This window comes from Sylvia atricapilla, chromosome 1 (assembly GCF_009819655.1).
Source record: "Sylvia atricapilla isolate bSylAtr1 chromosome 1, bSylAtr1.pri, whole genome shotgun sequence".
NCBI classification, from domain to species: domain Eukaryota; kingdom Metazoa; phylum Chordata; class Aves; order Passeriformes; family Sylviidae; genus Sylvia; species Sylvia atricapilla.
The window spans coordinates 118,469,415-118,483,448 of record NC_089140.1 but is presented as its reverse complement, the minus strand read 5'-3'; the positions used below and the strand labels follow the sequence as shown (position 1 = coordinate 118,483,448).

At 37.2% G+C, this 14,034-nt stretch overlaps 1 protein-coding gene and 1 non-coding gene across 2 annotated transcripts; one reads left to right on the top strand and one right to left on the bottom strand.

Annotated features, from left to right (window-relative positions):
• The first annotated feature begins 2,141 nt into the window (after positions 1-2,141).
• LOC136372997 (small nucleolar RNA SNORD87) lies at positions 2,142-2,224 on the top strand. The gene has a single exon (XR_010745566.1). It is a non-coding gene; the product is annotated as a small nucleolar RNA SNORD87 (small nucleolar RNA).
• Positions 2,225-3,205: 981 nt separating this feature from the next.
• MCMDC2 (minichromosome maintenance domain containing 2) lies at positions 3,206-13,336 on the bottom strand. Its single transcript, XM_066332039.1, has 14 exons — positions 13,237-13,336; positions 13,025-13,155; positions 12,874-12,933; positions 12,374-12,569; positions 11,299-11,421; positions 11,028-11,135; positions 9,641-9,769; positions 8,874-9,105; positions 7,048-7,247; positions 6,570-6,736; positions 6,061-6,237; positions 5,204-5,346; positions 4,599-4,708; positions 3,206-3,879 (listed from the first exon to the last, which is right to left on the bottom strand). Exons 1-14 carry the CDS (start codon positions 13,334-13,336, stop codon positions 3,713-3,715), a joined length of 2,043 nt encoding a protein of 680 aa, XP_066188136.1. The 3' UTR covers positions 3,206-3,712.
• Between the last annotated feature and the right edge of the window lie 698 nt (positions 13,337-14,034).

The window sequence follows — 14,034 nt, the reverse complement described above, 5'->3', positions numbered from 1 at the left end:
CAGGAATTGCAGGGATGGTTTGCAGGTGCTTTTCTAAACAGCCAAAGCTGTCACTTGGAAGAGGAGTGATTGCCACGCTGCTGTAACTGTGCCCGTGTTTCCCGTGCGTGCTGGGAAGTTCAGGCTGACACTCCGGCCACACAGGCTGCCCAGGAGAGCGGGTGCCGTGGGAGACCGAGATGGACCTAATTACTGTGGGCCACGTGCTGGTAACTTCAGGCTGTCTTTTGGCTCATCAAGTCTTGAAAGGAATGACAGATTGGACATTCAAAGACACTCGGTTTTGCTGATAGATCGTTTTCATCCGCAAATGCCTGTCATAATTCAAAAGATAAATTGCCTTCTTTTTTCTTTAGGGAATTGGGCAAGGGCTGGGAGGTGACCCAGACTGCCCTTTTTCGGATTATAGGCATAGAGCCAAGCTGGTGGGGTGTGGCGGGGACAGGGCCCCAGGAGTATCCGCAGCCTCTGGGGTAATGTTCTCTTGCATTGCAGACTGCGGTGTGGGTGCTGACCTCAACTGGTGGTAAAACAGAGACTTCCCCAGGGTGTCACACGTGAACTGGGGTTAAAGGCTGTACCCTGCCAGGGTGCTCCTCTCTTCAGCCTGGCTGGTCATTAGGAGCACTGGACTTGTCTTGCAATCAGTCATTCCTCACAATGGAGCTCATGTTAGGAAAATGGTCATGCCTCTACTTAACCTTGATTTGGTTGATCTCTATCCCAAGTAATTACAAACAGAGCATGGGGTTGGTGTTTCTTGGACTGGCTTACTATTCCCGAAGAAGTGTTAATGCTTTTTGCTACTGGCTCAGCAGTGGAGCTCTCTGAATCAGGCATCTTCTTTTCATTGTTTTAGGCAGAAAGTGAAGCTCAAGATGAGTTTGTTAATGGCTTTGGGAATCCTCAGTCTGGACTCTGCCATGCCTTGCAAGCAGAAAGATGCCACGTGAATTCTGGAGCTACAGAAGTAAGTATTTCTTACTGTACTTAGAGGTGTTGAAGGAAGCATCATGAAATCCAGATCACACATTTTGAAGCTGTTTAATGGCTTGCAAATTCTCTTATAGATGGAAAAAGGGGAAATATGATTGTATGTAGGGTTAAGAGGTTGAAATCTTAACAAAAGGTACTATGGCAGCTTTGAAATGCCTTGAGATTTGCTCCCCAGAACAAAGCAGGTGCAATCCAAGAATCACAAGGGAGTCAGAAGGGAGAGGCTTGTATCAAGAGAACCTAGTTTTTACCTGGGGAAACATGACTTCTGATTTGAAGAATTCATGGATGTTAGTTTGAACGGGAGAGAATTGAGTGAAGAACAGTATGGTCAGATCACAATCCATGCTAGCACTTCAGTTGTGTCAGTCTTGGAATACATTCCAAAGGGAAAGGTGACTGTGGTATGAGCTTTATCTCTAAAAAGATACGTGGTATCTGCGGGTTTGAATGTAAGAGGGGGACCTGCATTTTTGTGCCTGAACAGAGCTGTTTTGTTCTTGGCAGTGCTCAAGCTGTTCTGTGCTTAACAGTTAAAATGAAGGCTCTGCTTCAGCTTATGAAAGTACAACTTGAGACAAACTTAACCAATTCCCTTGTCTTTAGTAAGCAGTCTTGCACAGGCAGGAAACTGCTGGCACAGTGATGATGACCCTTTGCCGTTTACCCAACTGAAGGTTGTGATGAGCAGTGTTGTATATCTGATGTGCCAGCTAATCAGTAGGGTTTTTCCAGTTTGATTTGTTCCTGCCATTTCTGATGTTATTTATTTTTTTTTCTAGGTTCCGTGACATGAGATGACCACTTCCACTGTCTTCCAGCCTTGTGTGTGCACATAGGGCCAACAGGAGAGCCCACCCACTTCTACAAGTGTTGGGGTTTAAGGAGGTCAGTTGCTTTTTTACTGTCACAGTACTCAGTCTCCTGCAGGCTGTACTGCCATCCAGAGAAAGCCTCTACTGGCCACGTTAGCCATCCTTTCCTTTTGGTATTGCTACAAGTCTTCCAGTTTTCAAGAGCTTGTGGGAGAAACTGGGGAGGAGCAAGTGTTGTGCTCGTTTTGTGGAAAATCGCTTAATACTGCTTCTCAAAAATAGTGATTTATAAAGGAATTCTGTTTCAGTCTACCCTTAAAGAGTAGTTTTTCTGGCATAATGATGAGACTTTTTTTGCCGTTTACCCATCTGAATGTTTTTTGATGTGTATTCTTGAGATCTGAAATGCCAGTGAGGGTAATACCTTTGTACAAGATTGATTAAGGGTACAGGAAACTAACTCATTATTATTATTATCGTTCTTAGCTTGAAAACAACAGCCTGGAATGTGGAGTTCTAATGCACTTGGAAATGCTTCCATTGCCCTTCCTGCTCGTCAGAAATACTGCTTGGTTCCACAGAACTGCAGGGAGTAGCTGTTCACTGAACATAAATAATCCTGGAATGAAGCTCAGGGTAGTGTGTCACTCTAGAAAGAGAAGTGGCCTTATGGGCAGTTTTAGAACTGAGTATGAATTTTTGAGTGTATCAAATAAAAGGCTCAAAAGTGCATAAGGCAAAGATTAAAATGTGGGGAAACTTGTGTTTTCTAAATGAGTGTTCACAGTGTTAGTAGTGGGTATAAATAAAATCTTGGATTTCTGTTTTCAGTAACTTTTTTTGTTGAGGCTATGGGAGCAGTAACACTCTGATCCTGCTGGATGACATCCTGGGTAGGAGTAACACAAGCCTTAAGTATTCAGCTGGTCCAGATTTGACAGGAAGTCTGTAGAATTTTATTGCAGCTTTCTTATTTAACCTGTATCTCTTGGATACAGGGAGTGCTGAGGATTATGTCTAGTGTTAAATCCTTACTAGGAGAATGAAACACAGGAAAGCCCATAGCTGGGGAAGGACACTGTGCTCCAAGCACCTCATCTCCTACCACACATTTTTCCTTTGTTCTTACAGTGAGGTAGAGTTAAACTCATGGAGCCACCTACCTACCAGGTTGTCTAATATTTTTTTACCTAACTGTAGCACTCTACTATCCCCTGCAGTCTATATGAAATAATGTGGAAATGCTGGGTTTTGGAGGTCAGAGTGGTTTGGTGGGTTTCTTTTGTTTGATTGTTTTGCAGGCTTTTTTGTTTGGTTTGGGTTTTGGTTGGAGGAGCATCCTCGTCTATCTAATTTCATGTTGCTGTAGTGTAGAAAAGGCACAAATCATGAAACAGTATAATAATAGTTTTATACATTTCAAAATCTATACATCATGAATAGTTAAAAGACTGTTGACTTACACTATGATGAGTTTTAATGTTCTTAAAACTCCTTAACCCTTTGGGTGATACATTTGAAAGGGAGTAACAAGAAAAACTGCAGCATTAAGGTAGCTGAAATAAAACACAAGATTCAGAAATGGGGGTTTAATTTTTAGTTGTAGTCTTATTAAAAATCCTGAATACTAAATTACTCCTTGCTTAACTGTGAATGGAGAGTGGTAGCCAGGAAGAGAAGTTCAGGTTTGGACTGTATTCTGAAGCCATGGCTTTCCAGGATAAAACCATCCCTCCTGCCTTCAAATAACTCACAAAAACTTGTAATTCAAGTTCTGTCAGCTGTGCTTTATTCCTTGGTAAAACATCACTGAACTGTTTCCAAAGTTTTTAGTATTTATCTTTTTTTAACTGTAGCCTCTCAAAAAGCCAAAGCCTCAGGCTTTACTTAGAGTGGAGTTTTTACTCTTCATTAGTGTTAATATGAATTCCTGGGCTATAGGCAGAAATAAACTTCAGCAGTTGATGGTGACACTGCATGAGGTAAATATCTCTCTGTTGCAGGGAGTCTTCATCATTGAGGTCAAATGGAAATACAGGATTTGGTGCTACACATAATGCAGATGTGCCTAGACAAAGAAGAAATTCATCTGTAAAACTTTATATTTGCCAGTACTTAAAAGGGAAAAAAGAGCTGTCATGCAAATTACTTAGGAATGCACAGATCATAATTCTTACCTTGCTTCCAAATCTGTGTGTGAACAAATATGACTGATGCTTAATAAACAAAAACCTCCAACCCTTGTTTTTGGTTTCCCCATTGAGGGAAATCTGTCCTTAGTTTAACTTAAGCAATGCCTTAAATAAACCAGCATGAAAGACAGACAGACTTGGTGCTGGCCTGTGGCCTTGTTACATACAGCGCTGAGACAAACTGATAGACTTCTCCAACACCAGTCTTCAACAGTGGAAGTTCTGGGTTTTGATTTAAAATTACCTGCTCTTGCCATCAATGGATGTAGAATTTTTTCAGACTGACTGTGGTGGTTTAGCATGAATGTGAAAGGTTTGGTTTTTTCCTAAGGAAGTTCTAGCATAGATTGACAGCTTGGCTGATGAATGGGAGTGTGCCTCTGGAAACGCAGTTTTGAATCGCAAGTCTCAGGTTGACTTGGCCTTCTCGCCTTTTTCTCCCAAAATTCCATCTCCCAGTTACTAAACAAAATTGGCAAATGTAAAAGCACAATAAAAATGGTGCATTGGCCAAAATACTCAAACCAAAACCACAACACTGACAAAATGTAAAAGTGATGCACCCAAGACTAAGGAACTGTTGTGCATTATTTACCATGTTTTATGGTCAGCGATGACTCAAGTAACAGGACAGCAATCACTGCATCTTCCTCAAGTACTGTCTGTCTTAAACTGAGCTTGGCATGGGCCTTAGCCAGTGAAATCCTGACAGATCAATAAAAGCATGTCAGAAATCAAAAATACTATAGGCATGAATGCAATCAATGTATATTGTTCTCTGTCAAGTACTTGTGTGAATTGAAAGTTAACACTGGGTTTTTTTCATACTTCAGCTGTGCAGATACACTTAACACTGACAAAATATGCATTATGCACGACCTTGTGCTAAAAAGTGAAACATGGCATGTTATTCATTAATACTTTTTTTGCTCTGATAATAAAGCTGTACATATTTAAATCCCATTTTTTTTCTAGATAGCTTTAATAATGAATAGCTGGGGTTTTGGAATTTTTTTGCCTGGCAAAGTTGTTTGAACTTGGGTTTCTTTTAGCAGTGTCAATATATAAAATAAATGGCATTTATAAATAGTAAATAAGAGCAGTTATGCTTGAACTTTTTGAGTCTTATGTAGATTTTTCTTAAACAAGCTCCTGAGCAGGTTAGCAAATTTCTCTTTAAAAATGGAAAGTTGGACATACAGAATTTTTAGTGCAGAGGCTGATAATGTTGATCCATGAATGGAATCTCTTCTCACCCTGCGACTTGCAAGATAATAGCCCTGAATGAGACTTTCTGCTTCTGAACTCAGCTCAACATGAAGATTCCTAGCAAACAAAATAAACTAGAGAGACGGCATACATTTTAAGTATTTAACTGGAAAATAAGGAATTGACTTTTTCACACCTTTAAATATACCAATGGCATAATAATACAGGCTGGAAAATATATTTTACCAATAGTTTTAATAGTAAAGACAGTTGTTACCTTTTGGCTATGATGAATAAGGAAAATATGAAGGATAATAGTAAGGAGAGGTCTTGGATAGTAAACAGAATTATAGAATGGTTTGGGGTTGGAAGGGACCTTAAAGATTATCCAGTTCCAGCTCTCCTGCAATGGGTAGGGACACTTTCCACAAGACCAGGTTGCTCAGAGCCCATCCAGCCTGGCCCTGAGCACTTCCAGGGGGCAAGTCATCTGGTAGTTATGCTCCAGATACTGACAATTTAATCAGGGTGGAATATTAACTTCTGCTACTGATTGTAAACTTTTTGGTCAAAAATAGATCTTGGAGATCTGTTCTTATATGAATGTTAATTTAGTTTGTTTTCCAGAAACACACTCAAACGGTATTTGTTATACTGACCCTTTTCAAGAACTGCAGCTGCTTTTGTCAGTGATCCTTACGGTTCTAGTGGAAATACGGTAGGGGCAAGGGCAGAAAGTATTAGAAATATGCAGACAGCAGAGAGAACCTTCTGATGCCAAACCCAGTATGATAGTCACAAATATAATGCATTTCTAAATTACTGTGTAATTTAGAATAATCTGTTACCTCCTCATAATCCTGTGTTGTGAACTGCTGTGAGGCTTTGTGCAGCGTGGCTTCAGGATTAATGGCTTTTTTCAAGATATGGTGGACAACAGGAGAAGACAGGCGGCAGGAAGGAAACTCATTGTAGATCAGGAGCCCAAAACCATCTACAAGGTTAACGGGAATCAAACTCACATCCTAAAGAGAAGACCCATAGAAAGAAAATATCTACTTTATTTTGGGCTTGTGACTGGTAGAAGCATCAGTGTTGTATATCTGAAACAGCCTATATCCACTTATACTGCAAGATTATCTAATGAATTACCTGTAATACTTGGTAAAATTTTGTTTGAATGACACCTACTTTTTTGGGAAAGCTATCTCATTTTAGAAGATACTGGATGTAAAGTTACCTAAGCTGCAACTTTCTGGGAAATACAAGTTTTATTGTTTTCATTATTTTATAGGTGGAATGAAACACAAGTGACAGCTATAGCACAATTCCCCTCATAATAAGGCATGTGCTTTACCATCTGTCCAATTAGAAAGTTCTCCTTTTGTATATGTTTCTTTGAGGAAGAGTCCACATCTACAAAGGACCAAAAGTTGGTCTGAACTGAAACAGTAACTTGTTGGTCAGCCTCTTCTCCATACTTCTTCCCAGGAATAAATACTGTTGTTGTTCTGCTCTCTAGCACTAGGATAAGACAAAATTCATCAGTTATGTGGCAGATTCAGCTTAGCTATAAATTCTAGTCCCACACACATCTGAAATCAGTTATTATAATGATTTTGCTGAATTGTTATGATGAATGAATGTCTGTAGTGTAGTAGATTAAGGTTTACAGGACCTTGGCCTTTTTGTCATTGTGGCTTACATAGACCCATTAAAAAGAGCATGAAGATTTCTGCAGCATTTGAGGGCCATAAGCCAGGGAACAAACCTAGCCTTGAATTTGCATATTTGTTTCATTCTGTCCCTTCATTTGTTAGGAGGTGGGAGATTACCAGACTGTAGAAGTTCAAGTTTGTCCTTTTTATATGAACTTAAATCTCCTATGTAACAGATGCCACCCTTGGCCAGCACAGCGCTGCAGGCTTGAATACTGGCACTTCCATGTTTATCTTTGGACACAGAAGGAAAAATGTCACTGGAAGGTGGGTGTCGTATGCCACGAGGCAGAAGACATAAGCTGTAATTCAGAAGCCTGGAGGATTAAATAATTCTGTCAGTCATAAATTGTTAAATTACTCACTTCTAAAAAAACTTAAGAAGTATTAAGACTAACTTAGAAACAACAACAAATCCTTAACCAGCATCAAAACTAATTGTTTGCAAAAGTAGAGGTTCATGCCTGCTCTCCAACAGCTGTTATCAAGACTGTATTTCTTATGGATTAAACATGAGGCAAATCATGGGTTGCAGAAGTAATTCCTAGGAAATAAAAGATGTCTCATAATATAACCCCACATTGTTAACTCCTCTTTCTATTCTACAGAAACTTTTCCAGTGATTTAAAAGTTTAGAGGATTAGTAATTCAGGCCATCTGGGAAAAATGAAAAGGCTGGAACTTGTAAGCTCTGCCTTCCTGAGTTACACACTCCCCTCCAATTCTTTTGGAGAAAGAAGGTATAAAATATCTTTTTCATCCCTTGTATTATTTTCTTTGGCACAGAGAGGTTGCAAATTGTCTGTCTGCTTCTACAGTCAAAGGCTCTTAATGATTTTAAGATGTCAGAGCATGGTTTGTCCTACCATTACGACCTGGGAGGAAATTAATAAGTAAAATTAGTAAGAATTAGTAAATAGGGTATTGGACCAATGGAATATGTAGGAAATGCCTACTTTGACAGGCTGCTGACAGTAAATACTGTGCACATACAAGAGAGTACAAATTGCAATATTGATCATGATTTACAGTGTGCAACCATTTTAATATTAACCAGATGTTTTGACTCCTAAAACACTGATCTCCTGTTTCTTGTAGGAAATCTTTACCTGGGAAAAAAAGAAATCTTGCAGTCCCTGTTTTTAAAAATTTGAACTAATTTCTACAGCTAAATTTTGAAGTGGTCAGAGTTTAGGGATTTTTTTCACAACAAAAAATATTACTGAATTGGTTGAATAACTTCCAAGTGAAAGTAAAATTCATACTCCTTTCAGAGATCTTAAGTTATGGAACAAGAAAGTAATTTTAAGTTAATGTAAATCTGAGCATATAGTACTTTTCTGCAGTGTATGTAAAATTGTGTTAACAGTTGCATGAAATACATAAAATGCATAGTGAAAAGTATTTAAAGGCAACCACCAGATTTATAATCTATGTGTTAAGATCCATGTGAATTCTGATACCTTATTTGGATAGTTTTTATGAAAAAGGTAAAAATGTATCTATTTATACACAGCTTATTTATTCAAAAGGCCATTAGCTGGGAATCAGTGATAGGAGGGCTTAAATTGACACAAGATTTGAAAAGTTGAGCCCCCTTTTTTTTTTTTTTGCTACCAGCTTCTGGGACAGCCTTCAGTTTTGATTTTAGAAGAATGTTTTATCTGAGCTCTGCAAAACAGTGCTAGTATTAATTTTTTACCAGAATCTTATGAGGGTTTTAGGAGGTTTTATAATTAATGAAGTCCTGATCTAGATTTACCATTTGAAAGAAACAGAAATGTCCCAGGGATAAAAATTGAGTATTCAACTAAGTTGGAATGTTGTATATTCTTTTAAAACAAAGTCTCTAGCTTTTCATGTAAGACCAATTCTATCATCTTTAAAAAGACTAGATTTTAAATTCTAATTTATGTGGGGGGGGAAAAAAGGAATCTCTTTACCTGTCAATTACTAGAGTATCACTTGTCATAATCAGGAGATCCAGATAATCTCCATTTTCTTTTTCACATGTCTGTACTAGGCTCAGCAATATTGCAAGTTTAAGAGTATTGTAAGTGCCTGGTGGAAGAACTTGAGAAGCAAAGATGTTGGCCAGGACAGCAGTAAACCTCCAGCATGAACTTGAAGTCAGTGAGAGCAGATACTTAAAATTGTCACTGACAAAAGAAGGACCTAATGGAAACAAAGTACAGGTGGACAAACACATTAAAGAGACCTATGCAGGTATGTTAGAACAAATCACCGTTGGAGTCTGGATACAAAAACTTACCAAGAACAACTATAGCTCTGTATTAAGCACGAGTTTAGAATGTAAGCATCTGACACTATTAATTTTGCTGCTAAAAAGGTAGCAGACGTGATCTGCTAGAACTGATGAAAAAAAAAAAAAAAAAAAAACAAACCACAAACTGAAATATCAGGTTCATTTTATATGATTTCAGAGTATTTTCCACTGGATAGGAGAAGATTGAAAGAGAAGCTGAAGAACTACAGTAAATAATTAGGGAGTTTCCCAATGCATGGAAAGTGAGCAAAAGCAGATATTCTCAAATAACAGGAGGTACACATTTCAGACTCTTAAGAGGAAAGGCCCTGAGTGGTTTTCTAATCTGGACTTCTAGGTAATAAAAAACTGTACCAGTTCTCAAGATTTTTTAAGGAGGTTTTCAGGTTTTTTTAAGTCACATTTTTAATGGAAGTTTCTTACCATTTGGTTTATAGAGCTGTACACTAGTGACTTCTATACATGCAGTCGCTTGTAGGCCATTTTGTACACAAGCTGGAATTCCTATAATCCTGTAGTGGTTTCCTATTGTCATTTTATTGGCCAGTTCATCTGCAAATAATAAAAAGCTAAGTGTAGGGGGTGTGAAGTTACAGATAGGTTAGGGCATAAAAACAGTTTTAAAGACATGGTCAGAAAACTTCTACACATCCTGAACCTTTGAGTTTATGATTTAACATTGGCAGAAAACAGCTGGATGCCAGATGGATAATGGACTAGAATAAAATGAAACATACCGTTTTAATTACTTAGTGCAAAAGGTAAGGAAGGCACACCAGGTGAGGGAAAACGGATTTCATGATCAAGAAAATGAACAATGCATTTAGTCCTACATTGAAAAGAAAATGGATAGTTTTTTGCAAGTATATTTTCTACTCTGGAATTAGTGGCACCACCATTATCAGTCACTGTCCTATAAAATGTCAGAGAAAAAACCCAACACAATAAGGAGGAGCTACAACCTACACAGATTTCAAAAAGACACACAAATAGCTTTGTGAACCTTTACATTCCTGTGCCCCTTAAAAAAGCAAATCCCATTTATTTTTTTGAAAATGAGAATTAGATCCAATCAGATCTCAATCTCAGCCTGACAAACACTGTAACCACACAGATCACTAGAGCCAGCAGAAATTTAATGAATGCAACTCTCAGTATCCTGACCATAGATTGTATTATAAATTTTCATTATCATTTTAGTACTACTAGTTCTTTCTATTTAGTTTTCAATAAGTGAACCATATAATTCCCTAGACTTTTGGAATGGAAGAGGATTTTTTTGTTCCTTTTCTCTGTGTTTGTTTGGGGTCTTTTTAGGAATTACTGGAAGTGTGTTGCTGAATTGTGATTTTTTGTTAGATATTAACATTAGAAATCATTTAATATTTGCAGTGGATGGCAGTGATAGTAGAAGCTAAAAATCCTGATATAATGGGGAAAACAGCTAGATTGAGGAAGGATGTTAAATATACATGAAATTAGTACAGAACAGCAGGAACAAAGGAAGTAAAAAGGAGGAAAAAACAAGCAGCAGTTAGAATAAGACAATGCTGAGCTGGCCAGAGGATTTTAATTAAAAGGAGGTGTAAAAGTGACACAAGAATTTTGCCATGTACACTCTGCAATCATCTGTGCACACTGCTTTGTCACCTAGCTACTATTTATAAAATTAAGGGGGGAGGTACAGAAAGAATGGCAATATAAATGATGACTTCCACCATTTTAGAAAAAAAACTAGAGTTACAATTTCAAGAGATTATTAAAGATCACTTTTAAAACATTTTTGACAGAACTCCAAAGTTCAACTTACCTCTCAAGAACAATGTAAATGCCTGAATCCTAAAATGTGATTTATCAGTGGAATATCCTTTCAAAGCATTCAGAATTTTAGCATCAATCATTTCAACTATTTGTTTATCTTTCAAAACAAAGGCAAAGAAAAAGGTTAATTCTCTTGAAAACATCTTTCTTTAAAAGACTGGTTTATTTTAAAGCTTTTTCCACTTAAGTATTTTGTTTACTTATTGCGTAACAGAAGTAGGAAACTACTAGATCTAAAAGTAAGATTACATAGATCCTACCACCAAGTACTCTAAATTTCATGTCTTCCTGCAGTGGTGAAGAGCACAAGCTACACACAAAATCTGTCCTCACTGTAGCAGACTCTGTAGCTCCAGGACAGTGCACTCTGATGCACCTAAACCCTAAGAAAATATATATAAAAATTTACCAACCATTTAAAAGGAGGGCATATCTTTAGTTTTAAATTTCCCATGAAGAACAGAAGCGATTAATATACTGGAGAGTGAAATTCTAAATTTATTATGTGTTTCTTCAGATGAGCCTCCCTTACATATCCCACTGAAATCATGCACCTAATTTATTGTGTTCGGCCACGAGATGGCAGAGTTCCCTCCTGCACATTCCCAAGCTCAACAGGAGTGAGCCACTGCGGCTTCTGCCTGGAGTAGGAACGACATGGCATATGGGAGACGTGTCCTCGTAAAGATCCCTGTGACTTAATCTGCAGTTTCCACACTCTGTGATTTTGTTTCTCTTTTATAACTCTATGGTCTCTCTTACAGGAGAAGCAAAATAACAGCCTTAAAAGTCCTTAGGGCCTCTCTCTGCAACGGGACAAGCAGTTCAGTACTACTACTCAAAGTAGTAGTTCACAGAAGTCAACCACTCATCAAAGCATCGCTTGTTCTAGGCTAGAAGCTTTTGCCAGCCACTTAAGCATATTGTTCTGTGGTATTTTTTTTAAAGACAGAAACCGTTTCCAAGGAAAAAGGTATTTTACTAGTTTAGCTTATTTACTTTGGAGATATTTTATTGTTATTTAAGATATTTAAGTATTAAGTTCTTTAAGATACTAAATATATTCAAGTTATACAGGTGACTTATGTTTTTTTCTATAAACTATGTTCAGCATTAGGAAAAGGGATTGCTGGTGTAACAATTCTTCCAAAACATTTACAATGCTGAGCAAGTCCACTCTGTTCAATTAACAAAAATCTTGCTATGCTCATTACAGAAATTTATGCACAATAAAAGTATATAAGAAAATACTTTGCTAGGCTAGGTTTTTAATCTCTTATTACCAAATTTATGTAAAAGCTTTTGAAATAGTACTGATTTTCTATTTTTTACTACCTTCAGAGAACGGACAGGTTTCCTCAGTACAAAGAAATCTTGCTCCTTGTGTGTATTTTGTTACAGTTCCCATTGCAATCACTATCCCTTCAGACATATAAAATCTTGGAGATGTGTAATTAAAGGGATATGCAGAAAGACTCAGAACATAACTTGGTAAAGGTGGCAAATGTGTTGGTTTCAGCAATACACTTATCTAGCAAGAGACACAATTGCATTAATATCATAAAATCATATTTTTATTTAAAACTGCTTTACTTTTCATGGACAAACACACCATACATAACTTAAAAAATTTCAGAAACACATGAAGAGTAACTAGGTTTCATATTAATGAATCTCAGAATTGCAATACAGTAGGGTGAGACTTCCAGTTATTTTTAATCATAAATAATACTGCAACCAAAGGGAAAATGAAAATTTAATACAAAAATATTTGTTAATATCTCATGATACTTGAAGATTCAAGATCTAAATGGAGAAAACCAATGCAGACTCACCTGGGCTTCTGTCTGCAATTGTTCAATTAATGATAATGTCTTAATAGCTACAAAGCATACCTGTGATGGAAAAATAACTTTGTTTTAGAAAGGAAAATTTTGTTAAAATTTAGATGATGGACTTTTGCCTACTCATCACTTACACACTTACTGACTGAAAAATCTGTGCAGCTTGTAGAGGATTATGAAGAATATAGTTTCCAAGAGTTGCATCCAATTCAGTAATGTCAGAAGGATTAATTGAAATAATGAAACGATAAACAGCATAACTTTGTTTTGAGTCTGCAGAAGCAAAAAGTATCTTAAAATAACAGAGATTTGTGTAACATGTATCAATTTAACAGACTATCTGTTCAGTAATACCATTATATTTTTTGCAATCATGCACAAATTTCTGAAGGCCACCACTTCTGTCAAGGTAGATAAGGACGACTTCCCTCATTTTCTGTATTTCAGGATCCATTTTCCAAGATATTTGCTCTCTTTATCCAACTGTGGGAATAAACTGTGAAGAAATTATGGTAGCACTGGTGATGCTATAATAGTAATAATAAAGGTATGTATTAACAAAGCCATACAAAATTAAACAGTCTCTTTTTCAAAATACGTAATTCTTGAAAGATTTTTAAAATTCAGTTCAAAGCTCTTTCCAATGACTGAAGCATACCCTTTTTCTAGAGTCAATTTATAAGGAATGTTCTAGTGTTTTCCTCGGTGAATTACTTCACTCTCCTAATTCCCTAAACCATGAAATTAAAGTTTCCATTTAATGTAACCTCGCCTGTAGATTTTATAATCAGTCTATCAAAAGGAAGACTTAAAAAGTTCATCCCCCTTATCTGAGAAGTCTGTCATAGCTGTTAAAAGTGTGAAACTGGGCAACATCTTTTTTTAAAATCTGACTTTCCTACCCTGCTGTGATCCCCTGTAGCACCCACTCGAGGTGCTGATCTTGCACTTATTTCCATGTACGTACACAGATGTTCAATTCTGATTCCCACTGGCAAAGCTTTTACAACTACAATTTTGGTTTGGAGGCTGACCGTGCTCTTAAGTGCCCTTTTCATCGTGTGTAACCCACATCTCTTACTTTTTTTGAGTAGAGTCTTGTACCATGAAGCACTACTTTGCAGAATTTAGAAGGAAAATTACTAAGGCCAA

Coding starts and splice junctions, on each gene's coding strand:
- MCMDC2 (XM_066332039.1), bottom strand. CDS start 13,336: ATGGATCCTGAAATACAGAAAATGAGGGAAGTCGTCCTTATCTACCTT. Junction 11,422..12,373: donor AACCTGTCCGTTCTCTGAAG/GTAGTAAAAAAT, acceptor ATATTTTCTTAG/GGTTTAGGTGCATCAGAGTG. Junction 5,347..6,060: donor CAACACAGGATTATGAGGAG/GTAACAGATTAT, acceptor CCGTCTCTCTAG/TTTATTTTGTTTGCTAGGAA.